At 42.9% G+C, this 14,548-nt stretch overlaps 1 protein-coding gene across 4 annotated transcripts in view; it reads left to right on the forward strand.

The window, feature by feature from the left end:
• The first annotated feature begins 333 nt into the window (after window positions 1-333).
• The window catches only part of MCUB (mitochondrial calcium uniporter dominant negative subunit beta), a 44,929-nt gene continuing 30,714 nt past the window's right edge, over window positions 334-14,548 (forward strand). For 3 of the 4 annotated variants that reach the window (XM_064417192.1, XM_064417193.1, XM_064417195.1), the window contains exon 1: window positions 334-636. In XM_064417192.1, the coding sequence (XP_064273262.1) occupies window positions 538-636 (99 nt within the window). In that variant the 5' untranslated portion in view covers window positions 334-537. Of the gene's footprint in view, window positions 637-9,046; window positions 9,173-14,548 lie in introns of those variants that run through there. The other variant, XM_064417191.1, reaches the window with a different exon arrangement.

Consider the following 14,548-nt stretch of genomic DNA (forward strand, 5'->3'; position numbering starts at 1 on the left):
GCTGTTAATTTCTGTGGTACCTGAATGTGTTTATTTCACTGAAACCCTGAAACCCAGCAGAGGCGATAGTCCCGTTCCTCAAAAAAAAAGGCAATACTCAGCGACAGAGGAGCCACAGGTTCTGGTAAGAGAGTCATTAATCGCTATTTTAGTATTTTTTAACAGAAAACCTGTTTCAGTTACAAGAAGAAGATCGCCGCGGAGGCGGGCTGCCAGCACCTGTAAGCAAAGGGCGGTGGGTTGGGCACGGCGGGGCGAGAGCAGCTCCCGGCCGGCAGCAGCGCCTCGCCGCCGCCGGGGATCGCCCGAGCCGCGGGACGGAGGCAGCGGCACAGCCCGGCCCAGCCCGGCCCCTCCGGCGGCGGGCGGGAAGGGGCCCCGGGCAGGCGCACACACCGCCCGGCCGCCGGCGGAGCCGCCCTCCCTGCGCTCCCCGGGCTCGCCCACGCCCAGCGCGGCAGCGGCGCTGCCCCGCCCGAGGCTCAGGCCGCAGGGGCCGGTGCCCGCCGGGGCAGGAGGAGGCGGAGGTGCCGGACCATGCTGGCGGGGCTGGGCCGGGCGCTGCGCGGCGGCAGGCGGCAGCTCCCGGCGCTGCTGGGCAGGCGGGATGGCTGCCCGCCGCCCTCGGCGCCTCAGGTAAGACGGGGAGCGGGCGAGGATCCCCGCGGGACAGCGGCGGGAGGAGGCGGAATTGCCCCTCACGGCTGTGCCCCGGGGTGACACAGCTTGGGGCAGGTGTCACCCGGCCGGGCCGGGGCCCCACAGGCTGCGGGGCTCCGCCGCTCCCCTCGCTTGCCCCGGGCGGGGCGGCCGTGCCCGGCGGGGCGCGGTGACTGGGGCGGCGGGAGCCGGGGGCTCTGCCCCGGGTGACTCACGGGCTGCTCTGTAAACAGCCAGCAGTGAAACGCCCCTGCAGAAAAAGTTTCGCTTGAGGGCTGTCGTGGTGCTGCTGCTGCCCTGTACGTGAAGTGCTGAAGTCCGCCTGGCTCTGAGCTTCTCCGGGCTTTCAGAAGTCCCAGAGGTTCTGTGATTAGGAGCAATACAGGCAAACAGACGCAGGATGAATTTCAAGATCTGCTGGCACGTGGGACAGTGTGATATTAAGAGTCCTGAGCGACTCCTAATTGCTGGGCGAGGAGGCAGTTCAATCCTTTTTAAAATGTTCTTAATAATAGAGACATGCCGTGTGTTTGCTTGGAAATGCTGCTGTGATGGAACACGAGAGAACCCCGTTCGTCCCTGTGTCCGGGGCCGTCCCATCGCAAGGAAGTTGCTGGGGTGTGTGTGCTGACAGAAGGAAGTCCAGGGCGATCTGGCGCTTCGGACTGAGCAGCTTCCACCGCCCGTGTCTCGAAACCTGCGGCAGTGCGTGGAGTTGAGTTGTACGAAGTGAACTTTCTGCTTTTCCCCAATATTTTTTTTTCTCAAACTATTCGAAAAGCCTATTACAAAATTCCATTGCATTATTTTGCCCCACATCCCTTAATGTGAATAGCCCTTCTTTGCATTCTCGTGCCTGTATATGAGGACTTCTGAGTATTTATCTAATTCAAGATAAATATTGACTTAGCCTCCTTAATCTTCTGAGGTTTTAGTGAGGCGTGCTGAAAACACCTTGTGCCTCCCTGAGAGGGTTTACACTGTCATTCAGCTCACTCTGACATTATCTATTCAGTTTGCCACCTCTAACTTCTCCAGGATGCTGCTTTGCAGACGAGCTTCGTGCTTTTCCAAGGCTCTAAATCGAGACTGAAAGCTGATAAAGCTTTAAGAAGAGACACCAAAAATGAGAGGAGAAGGAGGAGGTGGAGGAGGAGAAGCTCTTACTTTGGCACCACTGTCATAATAAGAAAGAGCAAAAAATGATAGTGTCTGTTACTTTGTGGGATGGAACGACAGTGACATGCATTGGGAGTTAAATTCTTGCATCAAATAGGTGAAGCAGAGAGATGTAATGTTAAGGAAAAATATAATTGGGAAAAGTCTTTAATACAAGATTTGGTTTATTTAATAAGTGGAAATTTTTGGAATAAATTAATACAAAATACTTTTTATGGTCTCTGCAGCTTGTTTCATGCTGTATTTAGTGGTGGGAATCAGTCTACCCTCTTGGGGCCTTGGCTGGAGTTTCCACTCACAAAGCTGGTGGTTGTACTTCAGTGGCCACCCCAGGTTGTAGGATGTGCACTTGGTCATCGCATACTGCAGGTACTCAGGTGTTGATGGGCAGGTGTGTGAATGCACAGTGTGTTTGTGTGCTGTGTTTTTGACTAATAAATCCACAGCTGCAGGGGTAAATGAGCCATTATTGCTAATTCAATGTATTTTTTTTCAGGTTTACAGGATTACAGCAGGGATTGCTGTCCTAAGGTGCTGTATCCTTAATCATTAGCTTCTCAGCTCCACTTCTAAATGAGAACTACAGCTCTTCCTAAAGCTGTCATTAGCTGCTTTGCCTTTTGGAGGCAGAATGCAAAATTCTGCAAAATTTTGTAAAATTGAGGTTTTTGTTAGGTGGGTCTTTCTGTATTTCAAGTGGTTAGTTTTTGGACAGACTCTGCCTGCCTGGGATGTCCTGGGACTGGTGCTTTGACAATAATGTGTTAGAAGTCTGGACAGCAGGCTATGTGCAGAAGAGAAAAGGGCTTAGCAGCATGGTCAGTTTTTCAAAATAATTGAAGCATATTGATTTGTATTCTTTGGACAGGCATTCTTATTACGCATAATTTCGTTCCCCAAAGGCTGCAGTTCATTTTGCTAGAGTCCCAGATTTGTAATTCTGCAGTTATTTTGCATGTGGTCAAACCTAAATGTTGCCAATTCTTTTGCTTCCTCTTGACTTGTGTGTTTTAACTCCTGCAGCTCATGCTGAAAGAAATGCCCTGCTTACACTGCTCCCCATAAGGAGCATCTCCCCTCACCATATCTCAGTGGAGAATGCATTTGTTAACACAGAATCAAGGCTTTTAATTGCTGGGGGTTTTGTTGTTTTTTGTTAGTTGTTTGATTTTTTTTTTTTTAAATTCATAAACCCCCTAAGCCAGGAAACATTGAAGGGACTGGATTTTTTTTTTTTTCAGATGGTTCTAGTTAGTTTCTCTATAGTGTTGAACCCTACTGGTCTAAAATTGTGTTTCTTTTTATGGCCATTCACGTAAGTGAAATTTCTAGTTTAGTCTGTGCTATGGAGATCTCTACCCGCATTTTCCATGGAAAATGAAGAAGTCTGGGTTGCATCGTTTTTCTTAGCTTAAAAATGGGTTTCTTTGCAGTCACACAGCCCTGTGTCTTGCTAAAACTGTTTCTATCCTGTGTGAAGGTGCTGGAATCGTGACATTTCCTCTGCAAAAGGCAGGGCTTGCTTTGAGCATATTAGTGAGGGAAGTAAAATGGGAAAACTTGAATTGTTTTCAAAATGTACGTTTATTTAGCATCATTAATTCAGAATACATTCCATTTCTATGCACAAAATTCTCTTTAAACTGCCTCTGGAATATATTGGCAAGGGGAAAGAGTGTGTGTAAGCTGGCTAGAGCAAATTGCAAAGGTTTCTGTGAAAAACATTATGGATTTATTTTCTTCCTTGATTGGGATATTGCATATGCTTGTTGCTGAGGGGAATTTTCTTCCTAGCTGCAAACTGCAGCCAGTAGGAGAGTCATTGGGTTTATCTGCAGAAAGCAGAGTAGTGAGGGTTTTATTTTGGGGTGGTTTTTTTGGTGTGGTTTTTTTTTTTTTGGTCAATTCCCAATGTCATCCATATCTGTCAAAAATATTTTTTTCAGTGCTTTCAGCTGATAAGTTTTTGACTACCCAGTTCCTCAGACTAGCTTGAACTTTTTTCCTGTCCTTCCTGTTAATTTTTACAATAATTCTTACTCTCAAGTCACCATAATTCTCCTGGCATTACACCTATCCAGTCTGTCCGTCAGTTTTATACAGTCTTAAAAGCAAGGATCTAAAAGGGTCCTAATAGCCACAGGATAATTCCATGAAGGTTTTTAATTTTGCCTCTTTTTCTTTTTGCATATGATCTACTGCTGTGATTTCGAAGGTATTCTGACAAATAGCAACCCCAGGACATCCCAGGCAACTACAGAGAAGCAGATTGTCACTGAATGTCTTATGCAGCCAAATATTTCACATAAATGTGGTTTGAGTCCCTGCTTTTTATTTTCAGCCCACTCAAGTCCTTTGGAAATTGATATCTAATTGGGGCCAAGAACCGGGAGTAATTTATGGCCGCTGGGTGTGTTTTTCCTTGTCTTTCCTCCACTTTGAAAGCCTGGCGCAGCAAAAGTTAGCTTGTTGATCCAAATCTTCTTTTCTAAACAGAAACCTCCTGCTCATACTGGCATATATCAACAAAAACATACAAACTGCTGAACTGTTTGTCATACTGGCATATATCAACAAAAACATACAAACTGCTGAACTGTTTGTTGATGAAAGTACTGTTCGCTCTTTCAAATACTAATTTCTGAATGTCTTAGAAAAACCTATTTAGAAGATCTCTGGTGCTTCTGCTGCAAAAAATTTTCCCCTCTAAGCAATTTCATTTTTTTGACTTTGCTGTTGTGTCTGTGCCAGAATAACAGGGTGGCATTGAGAATGGCTGCTCGTCATTTGCTGTTGTCTCTTCTCGTCTGGCAGCTGGGAGATGGCTCTATTTTCCCTGATAAATGCACTTTTGGGGAGAGATGTGATACGTAGCACAGAAATTAATTTCTCTTTGTACTTCTGCAGATACTCCCATGAACTGTTTTGCTGCATGTTCTCTCTCCAGTACAGCTGCTGTATTGATGCAGTGGGCTGTGAGATACTCTTGTATGTGCACAAACAATTACCTGCAAGACACTCGGTCCTCAAACCTTCCCTAGAGGTTTGGGAAATTGCTAAAAACAAGCCTCACTCAGGGTTTGAAACCTGCATCAACAGTGAGACTTCAAATTCTTGGTGTTGTTTCCCAGTGGGGCAATTGACATAAAAGCAGCTAATTGAAATGTGTGGATCAAATCAGCTTTTCTTGCATAGTGTTGCTTTTTTTGCCTGCTCTGAGTGTCAGCAGATGTGTGTCTCTGGTGATTGTGTGAATATGGCAGTTCCTAAGGAAAGGAAATGAAAACCAGCTCCTGCAAGGCTGGAAAGAATGTGGTCATTCTCATCAACATCACAAGCCTAAGGAAGTTAGAGCTTTTGTGTGCTAAGTCAGTGCTGTGTGGTACTGCAGGAAATGTAAAGAAAACTGAAATGCTGGTCTAATATTATTGTCCATAGCAAAATCTGTGTAATTTTTAAACTTGATTTCTTGAAGAGCTTTCTCATACGTGATATAGGAGTGTAGAGTACAGACTGTGCTTCTCAAAGTTTAGGAAGTACCTTACTCGAAATATATTCAACAGGTTTGTTGTAAAGGAAAATGAACATTTATATAACTTCCTGTTGATAGTGACTTAAAAAAATATTTAATTTAGAATGGGGATAGAAATAGTCATAAGGTGACCCACCTGTATTGGGTGCTCCATGATTAATAAAGTAGATGACAGAAAATGATGCTGTGATTTCATTTGCAGTGGATTCTGTGATCATACAAACAATGCTGTAATTATAAGTTTTTTGAAGCTAAGTCTGGCACTGTTCCTTTTAGCACTCTTAGCAAGCGTGCTAAAAGACTTCACTCACAATCTTTATACCTGCAAAAAAAAAACAACTAAACCTCTAGAGGATGTCTGAGAAAATTGCTTTGCAAGTGTCTGAGACGCTCTGAAGATTTACCACAAATCACTGGAGTGCTGAGCACTTAAGGCTGTTGACAAAGCTCATTTTAAGAATACAAGTCTCTTCTGATTTTTTTTTTTCTTTTTACATTTTGGTGCTTGAGGGCTTATAGGACAAAAATGTAGACCTTGTGCTAGAGTTTATAATATCTTATTTTCTGAAGGGATAGGAGAAGAGGAAAAGGGAAATAGAGATGGTTGTGTTTTGGTTTTTGATCTTTTTGTACTGAGCCTTTTCTCTCCGGAAGTCCTCTTTACACAGTGAGATTTTTGGCATCAGAGAAGAAGCAAACAGCACACCTGTTCTCAATATCTAGTTAAACAGCAAAATTTTCAGTTCCTCCTTCCCAGTGAGGCAGAATGATCTGAAGGAAAATGAATGGAGTAGCTGTGCTTGAGTTGGGCTTGCTTTCTTTAGGGTCATCTTCACCCTGAAGATGTTCTTAGAAAACAGCATCAGGGGTGAATTTCTCATTGGGTGGCTCATGGTGGGGAAGTCCCTACATCTGAGAAGGCAGTAAACTCTTCTGAGCCTAGAGGTGTTTCATGGTCACTTCTGTGCCTTTTTGTGATATGATGTTAACTAAGGGCACGTATCAGCAGCTCTTGCTCTGGGTTGGTTTCTTATCTATTTTGCTCTTTTCCAGAAAGATGAAAGGGCAAGGCAGGTTCTCTGTGTTTCTGTCTCATTCTCTGTCTTGCTGTCAAGATACTGAGTAATAACCTGGTCATTAGGTTTGCATAGGTAAGAGGTGGCTTTTTATAAGGTCACTTCTGCCATTCATATGACTGCTCACTTTGTTGTTTCTGTATCTCAGAGCAGATCTGAGGAGCCCAGCAAAGAAGTGAAGTGAACTGTTTGTTCTGTGAACTTGCATAGGGAGACTGGGAGGAGGACAGTTTTTAGGCCTGCAAATTATTTACTGTGACATGTTCCATTCTCAGCTCATGCATGAGTCCTGGCTCCCTAGAAATTCCTGCCATCCAGGTGTTGGAAAAGCATGGATCTATACTCTGAAGATCAGGTCCATTGCTAGGGGGGTAAATCCCTCATGTCAGAATGACTCTGTGGCACAGCAGCTGAAGAAGAGAAGTTAAAATGAACATTGTTTGGCTGCCTGCCTACTAAGGATGGTAGCTTTTGTCCATGAACTAATTCTCCTTTGTTCAAGTGAGGCTGGGTGTGAGCAGGCCACTGTCAGCTGTCAGCAGTCAGGGCATGGATAAACAAAAGGCTTTGTGCTTGTGTGATGAGGACTGGCAAGCACAACCTTCCCACAGTAATCAGGAAATACTCAGTACTCCTTCAAATGGAAATGGAAGAAAGATGTTTACTCTATAAATGTGACATTTATACCTTTAGAAAAGTTGAATTTATCATCATGAGCACAGGCAGTGCTCATATCTTCAAAGAGAGAGAAAAATTGAGTACATTATACACAGGCAAGGTATAATTTACCTTTTTCCTTCAGGTTTTGAACAACTTCAAAAACAGTTTTGAAGCAGTTGTTTTCACATTTACTATCTTGTCATTTTTGATCAAATTTACTTCAGTCCTCACATTCCTGCCAGATAGAGAGAAATAAACTGTCTTCTTTTAGGAAGTATTTTGTTTATCTGCAAAGTAGGCAGCAATTTCAGCTTCTCAACATCTCCCCATTGTTACCTGAAACTAAAGAGACTACAAATTGATTTAGAGATCACAGAAGCATCCTTAAATGTACTGTATGTTTGCCAGAGTGGAGGAAAAATTACATTGCTTTTCTTCCTGGGAAATCAAACTCCATATATCATGAGGATATCACTTTGGCCAGAGAGCTGTGGTGAGGCAGAGATCACAGAATGTTAAAGGTTGGAAGGTACCACAGGGGGTCATCTCCTTGCTCAAGAAGGGACATCCTTGAGCACATGGCACAGAATTGCATCCAGATGGTTCTTGAATGTCTCCAGTGAGGGAGACTTTACAGCCTCTGTGAGCAGCCTGTGCCAGTCTTCCACTCCAAGACGAGTGTTACTTGTGCAGCGTAGTCACTAGTTATACTTGAAGTGCTTATGCCATACTGTTCCCAGAACAACATTCTTACGGGTTTGTTCGAGGTTTCTTTTTCTCCTAGGGCCTGACCTGACCCTCTCTGCACCTTCTCATGCAAACTGTTTGTTGTTTATACTCTGTACTTGCTGTTTGAACCAGCTGCTCTCTGCCTGTGACAGCACAGCTGTGAGCATTTTCCATAGTGCTATCTGTGGTAGGAAACCTTCTGTAAAACACCTTTATGTGTTTGCTCTAAATAGAAGCATGAAGGTGCCAGGCCCCTGAGGCACAGCAGCCTTCACCCTTCTGTGGGCCTTTGTGGCCTCAGCTGCTCCTCAGGCAGCCCCTTTAGGCTGGGGTCCCTCAAGGAGGGCATGGCCATGACAGGGTTCCTGATCCAGGGACAAACCTAGCACAGGTGTGTGTTTGTAGCTGTGGCCCCTGTGAAGGATGGACTGACAGGGATGGAGGGAGGGTGGCTGTAGCAGTGGGATAATCTCCACGCTGAGCTAGCTAGAGGCTGGGAACTGAGGTGATGATTCATCTGGGAGTGGGGCACAGGTTTTGGCTAGCCTGAGGTATGTGGTTTTAACAGGTTAATTACAGTAAAGATGGGCTGAACTGTCTAAAAGTATTTTGAGAAGGTGGCAAACCCAGTGCATAACCACAAAATAGCTCAGCTTTGTTTCCTACAGATACTGTCTCTGCCCTTCCCTAGACAAGGAAATAAGCTAAAGAATTCTTTGCAATGAAAACATATAAGCCATATAGAAGCCATAGATCTCTAATAAAGAAATGCTGTGTGAGAAGTTGGTGTTCTTGCTTACCTGAATGCTGGACCCGAGGCTGGTGGTAGTGAGTCAGCTGAATGTTGGAAGTCAAGAATCATGATCAGTGGCTCAGGTGAATACTTAACACTTTTAACATAGGTAAAACAGTTGGAACTTAAAGGCAGCTGTTTTTCACAGCTGTATTTTAAGAGCTCTGTATCTGATCTGCATAGCTGATGTGTTTTAGGTAGAAGGGATATTTGTGAAATGGCAAGGTGGGGAGCTTATCTTTGCTTCTCAGTGGATACATTTCAGTTTACTGGCCCCTCTACTCCTCTCACTCTAGCTTTTCAGAATTTTAAAATTCCTGATAAAACTACCAGGAAGCTGCCAGTTTCTTAAAAGACAGAATCAGTTTTTAAAGTTTATACTGAGATCAGGACTTCCCGCAGCTCTGTAAATACTTTTCCAGAGCAATACACATGCTAGTATTTTTAACTAAAGGCAGGAAGTCTCTTAAATTTGGGAAGGGAGGGAATGCAGACACAGCAAATAGTGATCTTGAACAATCACTTTTTTTCTGCAGCCAGAGGGTGAGTATGTCTTTCCTGCTTCCCATTTTCGTTTGTCTGCTGGTTGGCCACAGCTGTGTTGAAACAGGAAAACTGAATCAAGTCCTTGGAGCTCTTTATGAGGAGTTGTTGTGCTCAGTAACCAAATACAGTGCAGGATTGAATCATGGTATCTCTCTTAGATGGGACTTTGCTTTTAGTTTACGCTTTCTCTTTTAATCTTCCATGCTGCTGGCAATATCCTGGGTTCCTGCTAGTGCTTTTGGATGGGTTCTGAACTATTAAGGCATCAGGTTGCATATATTTGTGGCACACCTTTTGGCAGTTTGCCTTTTGGTTTTGAAAAGTGTTTTAAAGCCATAATGTGTTTATTGTAATATTGTAAGGCCTAAGCCTTGCTAAAAGTGCCCCACAAAGAGGCAGTGAGGGTTGAAAATGGGGAGATTCCTGGGGGTTTTGCCCTCAGTTGACTTGGGAAATGACCTGCTGTAGGATGAGTTGAAATTCACTTAAAGAAAATTGTAATAAAAATTTTGAGAATTCCTACCAGAATATGTTCAGAGGCATTGGTACCACAGAAGTATCTTTTGCAGTCAGTTCTGACTGGTACATTTTCTCAGGTAGCTGCAGTGGATTTCAGTCAAAAGGGGTTTTTTTTGTGAGGCAGGTAACACTACTATTTTTTTGCAGAGCTGGGATTAGTCCAAATTTAATATGCAGGGACTGAAATTTTCTGTGCTGAATTGTCTGCCATTTTTTTCCATTTTAATCTGTTGAGTGTGAGGTCATTCGTCAGTATTTTTTATTATAGTAATTTTCAGTAACATTATTTATCTAATGCCATAGAGTTTGATAGGCTAAAGGATATGAAAATATAATTCATATTTACATCTGTGTATTTCCATCAGAAGCCAAAGGTGTGTGCTCAGTGTTTGTAGCCTTTCTGGTACAATAAAATCAGACATACTTGAAAGATTGCAGTTTGAAGGCTGACGTTTCAGGCTTAGTCTTGCAGTGCCCTATGGCTTTAAGCACACTGGAAATAAAACTGAGCTGGAGTAATTTAAAGAGATGTCAAATAACCCAGGCTCTAAAACTGAGTTATACCTATTAAACCGTGCATGCTCCTTGGAGTACTGACCCAAGCTGTTCTTCATGGCAGTGGAAGTGTAAAGTGCGTATATTTTGCTATAGATCAGACTCTGATACACCTTTAATCAGTGCAAACCCTCACAGTGGTGCCATTCTTCAGCACTTCATAATGCTGCACAATCTGTAACTTGTTTCCTTGAGTTCCTGGTTACTTCTCCTTCTGGAATGGCCATGTTAACTTTTCTCATGAACAGGGGTGCAACTATTTTTGGGGATTCCACTGAGGCAGCAGATGAAAACTGTGATCTCACTGGCATTCTAATACAAATACAGCTTTGGGTTGTTGGGAAGTAATACCTTCTAAGTGGGCTAACTCTGCTGCTAACAGTTACAGCTCATCTTGTCTCACTTGGCATCAAGTATCAGTAGTTAATTCTTTTCTTGACATATGATAAAAAATATTTTGTGGAACTTAGGAATACTCATAACTAATAAAAGAAGTAACTGCATAAAGGTACATAATAAGGTAGAAGCTGTCAAAAGCTATTAACAGGTAAAAAAAAAAAGCCCATGTAGAATATTCATATACTGCTAAAAACTTTGATTGTCGTATAACTTGTAGAATTTAGACCCCTAGGTACTGTTTTTGACCTTTGTGGTGCCTCTGATTCTAGATTTTGGGTGAGTAATTCCACAGCTCAAGAACTTGAACTCTGAGAAAGTTATGCAGCAGCCTGTGGCAGCAGTCAGACCAGCAAGACCCACTGGACGGAGCCAGGAGCAATGTGCTGGTTCATAGGTCAGTGCATGCTGCTGTGGCACAAGTTAATCTTACCTGCAAGTGTGCAAGAGAATAATAATAATAATGTATTTCCGTGGCACAAATTTGAAATACTCCATATACACAAGCAATGCAGAGTTCTGGGAGTGAGCCAGCAGCTATTCCTAGGCCTGGAGCTGACAAGAGATCCACCTTATCTGCTGGATTTTTATTTATGTGCAGCCAGACTTAAAACTGGGATGGCAGGTCACATATTCCATTTAAATCATTTTGTTGCTGGTGTCATAGGGCCTCCCTTGCTGTTGTAGAAGTTAGAGTGTGTGTCATTTAAAATTTAAAATATCCCTATGCCAGTTTATCACGCTTAGCATTGCTGACCACAGAAATAGCCCAGCCCACTGCAGCTGGCCCGCAGTGTGCCTCCAGCTCCTGCTCCAGGCACCTCACTGCTCTTTCATTCCAGAGCAGCTCAAATCCTTGCTGAGAGGTGCGGGTCACACCCCTGCAGTGCTGCTTTCTCAGCCTGGGCTGGGGTCATGATGTGGCTTTTGGTGTTCTCAAGGGATCCACTTCAGGGGAAAGATGCAGTTGGAGGAACTTTGGTTTTGTTCCCTGCTTTCATACTCCTCTCCCAGTCTGCCTTCCACTGATGGAAGCAGAAAAATCCAGTGTGTCTGACTTCAGGGAAATAGGTTTGAAACCCAATAGCACATATTCATAGAGAGAAATGTGGGACAACACTTATTCCAAAGCAGTGGTAAAAACACAGAATTAATGGACTCTTATGTTTAGTCCAGACTATCAGTATTTACTGAGCAGTTCACCTAAATTTTTGCTGGTTGGTTGTAGCATGCTCTGTCTATTGTAACATGCACTCTGTGCTATTTATAACCCCTGATCAGTGCAGAACTAACTATTCAAACTATCCCTTCTTGTTTAAGTTATATTTGATAATGTTATTAATGCCTTTGTTTAAATTTCAGCAGTGTTTGCATGTTGCCTCAGAGCCTGCAGCAGCAACAGGTAAATATGGCAGTAGGGTTTAAACTGAGTTTCACTCATTCAGAGAGTAAAAGAAAATAAACATAAGGGGGAAACAACCTACAGATACTGATCAGTCTCAAGTGAGGAAAGAGGTTTTTTTAATTATGTTTATTTATCAATAGCAAATCCTGACTCTTGGAACTGGAACAATATGAAACTATATCCCAGTGAAATCCTGTGGTATCAAAGAGACTGTGACTGTATTTTCCCTTGTACTTTCTTCCAGGACGACATGTTGCAAAGACGGTTATGAGTCTCTATTCCTTACTTTTTGTAGATCAGGTAATTTTGTAGACTTTTAATAAGCCATCCAGATGCTATTTTGCACTCTGGGAAAATGTTCATAATAAAGGCCTTTAGGATTCAATATGTTGCCGTAGCTTCTGCAGACTGCATTCTTCTCAAGAAGTGTTATAATGTGAGAAAGATTTACAAGAATCCTTTTGCTGTGTGACTGTGGGGAACTCGGGTCAGCTCCCACTGTCTTTCTTCCTGACAACAAAGCAACAAGACAGTCTGAGAGCCTGGCCAATGCCATTTTCTCAATTTTGCTAAGAAGGATGGTGAGATGGAATAGTCCTGGATATCTGCTTTTGTAATGCAGATGGTCTTGGATATGCAGATTGGGCTCTGTGGGCATGATTATGCTTTTCACTGTATCTTGTTCTGAGTGGGCTGCAATATCCAGAAAAAGCTGTCCATATGGAGAGGCTAGCTGTGAACCTGGAAGCAGTGCACAGCCTCTCAGTGTGATGGTGCACCTGGACCTGAAGCCCTTCTGTGTTGTGGGGGGCATGTAGTGTGCACCTCACCACCGGCTGGGGCAGCGGGCAGTGAGCCACAGCTTGTCTGAGGCTCTTGCCTCTGGATGCAGCTTTTTGCCCAAGTGTCAAATCCACAAGAATTTGTGAATAACAGAAACAAAAAAAAATTTATTTACCAAAGCAGGTTATAGGGTACAGAAACCTTTTTCCTCTCTGTACTTCTGCCAGTGAATGTCATGTGTGTCCATTTCAGTCACTTGATGGCAAGCAGCTCCTTACATATTTTGTATTTGTGTATTTTCCTTTAATGTCACAGCTTCTCAGAAACTTTAGGCACTTATCTGCTAAACAAAATACAGAGATTCTTTGTACTTGCCTTCCACTGAGATTTGAGCCTTTGAGATGGATTTGAATAGTGGGGTTTTTTTCAACCTCTTTCACAATCAAAAGGACAATACATTCTTTTATAAAAACTGAAATTTTTATCCTGTAGACAAGCAATGACAGAAGGTCTGACATAAATAGATTTGGAGTGTGTGTGTGTCAGTGAATTGCTGATGGATATATTTTACTCTCTGGGTTTGGACTTTTTTAATTTGATTTTTTTAACTTGGTCATCAGTGGTGACCTAAGTTAAAGTGTTCAGCCTCTCCTACGTAACAGAAGTCAGTAAATTGTACTAGCATGATTTATTATAAATAAAAATATGTGAAATTTATACCTTTTGAAACATGTAACAAACAGCCAAAGTCCTAGATTTGGAAAAAGCCAAGGAACTGGCGTTAGTCTTAGTTTGAAGGAAAAACAATCAGTGTAATTATTTACCTGTTTTGTACCTATGAGCTGTTGCTATACAGAGAGGCTTTGCTGCTGTAACTAGACTATAAATGTTTTTTTGTGCCCCCTTTGACAAGCAGGAGACAGTTATTTGTTTACTTTGAAAGTTCTCGGCTTAAAATACTTAGAATAGCATATTACCATCATGGATTCATAAAATGGTTTGGTTGGAAGGCACCTCAAAGATCATCTAGATCCAACCCCCCTGCTATAGGCAGGGACATCTTCCACGGGACCATGGAGGGGCTCAGAGCCCATCCAGCCTGGCCTTGAACACTTCCAGGGATGGGGCATCCACAACTTCTCTGGGAAACCTGTTCCATGTCTATTCATTGATCATTTTCTGTGTTGCAGCTAATTACTTTAATTAATGGGAAAGAAAAGTTTAGTGGATTTTTTTTCATTAGATACTTCTGAGCCAGCAGTAATAGCTGAGGCACTCACACAGAATTATACCCTTTGTCTTTGTAGAAATGTTTCCTGATGATAGCTATATCAGTAAATGCTTTTTAATGCTTACAGTGCCTTAGCAGAGCTAATGTGAAAACATTTTAAAAATATATAACTGTATCTTTAAGTTCTTAATTGCAGAGGCAAGAGCTAAATGTGGTTTTGAGCCAGCTGGACACTAACCACATCTATTCAGTGATGCTGTGAATCCAGGTGAGCGTCTTCTTTAGAATAAATAGCAAGTCAGGTTTTCTTTTGGCAAGTCAAATTGCCTTTTTCTTTTCTAAGGCAGAGGTTAAGAATTCTGATGGATACTTAGTGGAAGCCAGAGGTGCTGTCTCTCAAAGAAGAAAGATGCTGCCAGCCAGTTAATTGGCAATCTCTTGCCTGTATGTGCAGCAGTGGCTCTCAGTTTGTGTTCAGAGCTCT

The sequence above is a fragment of the Passer domesticus genome, chromosome 4 (genome assembly GCF_036417665.1).
Source record: "Passer domesticus isolate bPasDom1 chromosome 4, bPasDom1.hap1, whole genome shotgun sequence".
In the NCBI taxonomy this organism is placed as follows: domain Eukaryota; kingdom Metazoa; phylum Chordata; class Aves; order Passeriformes; family Passeridae; genus Passer; species Passer domesticus.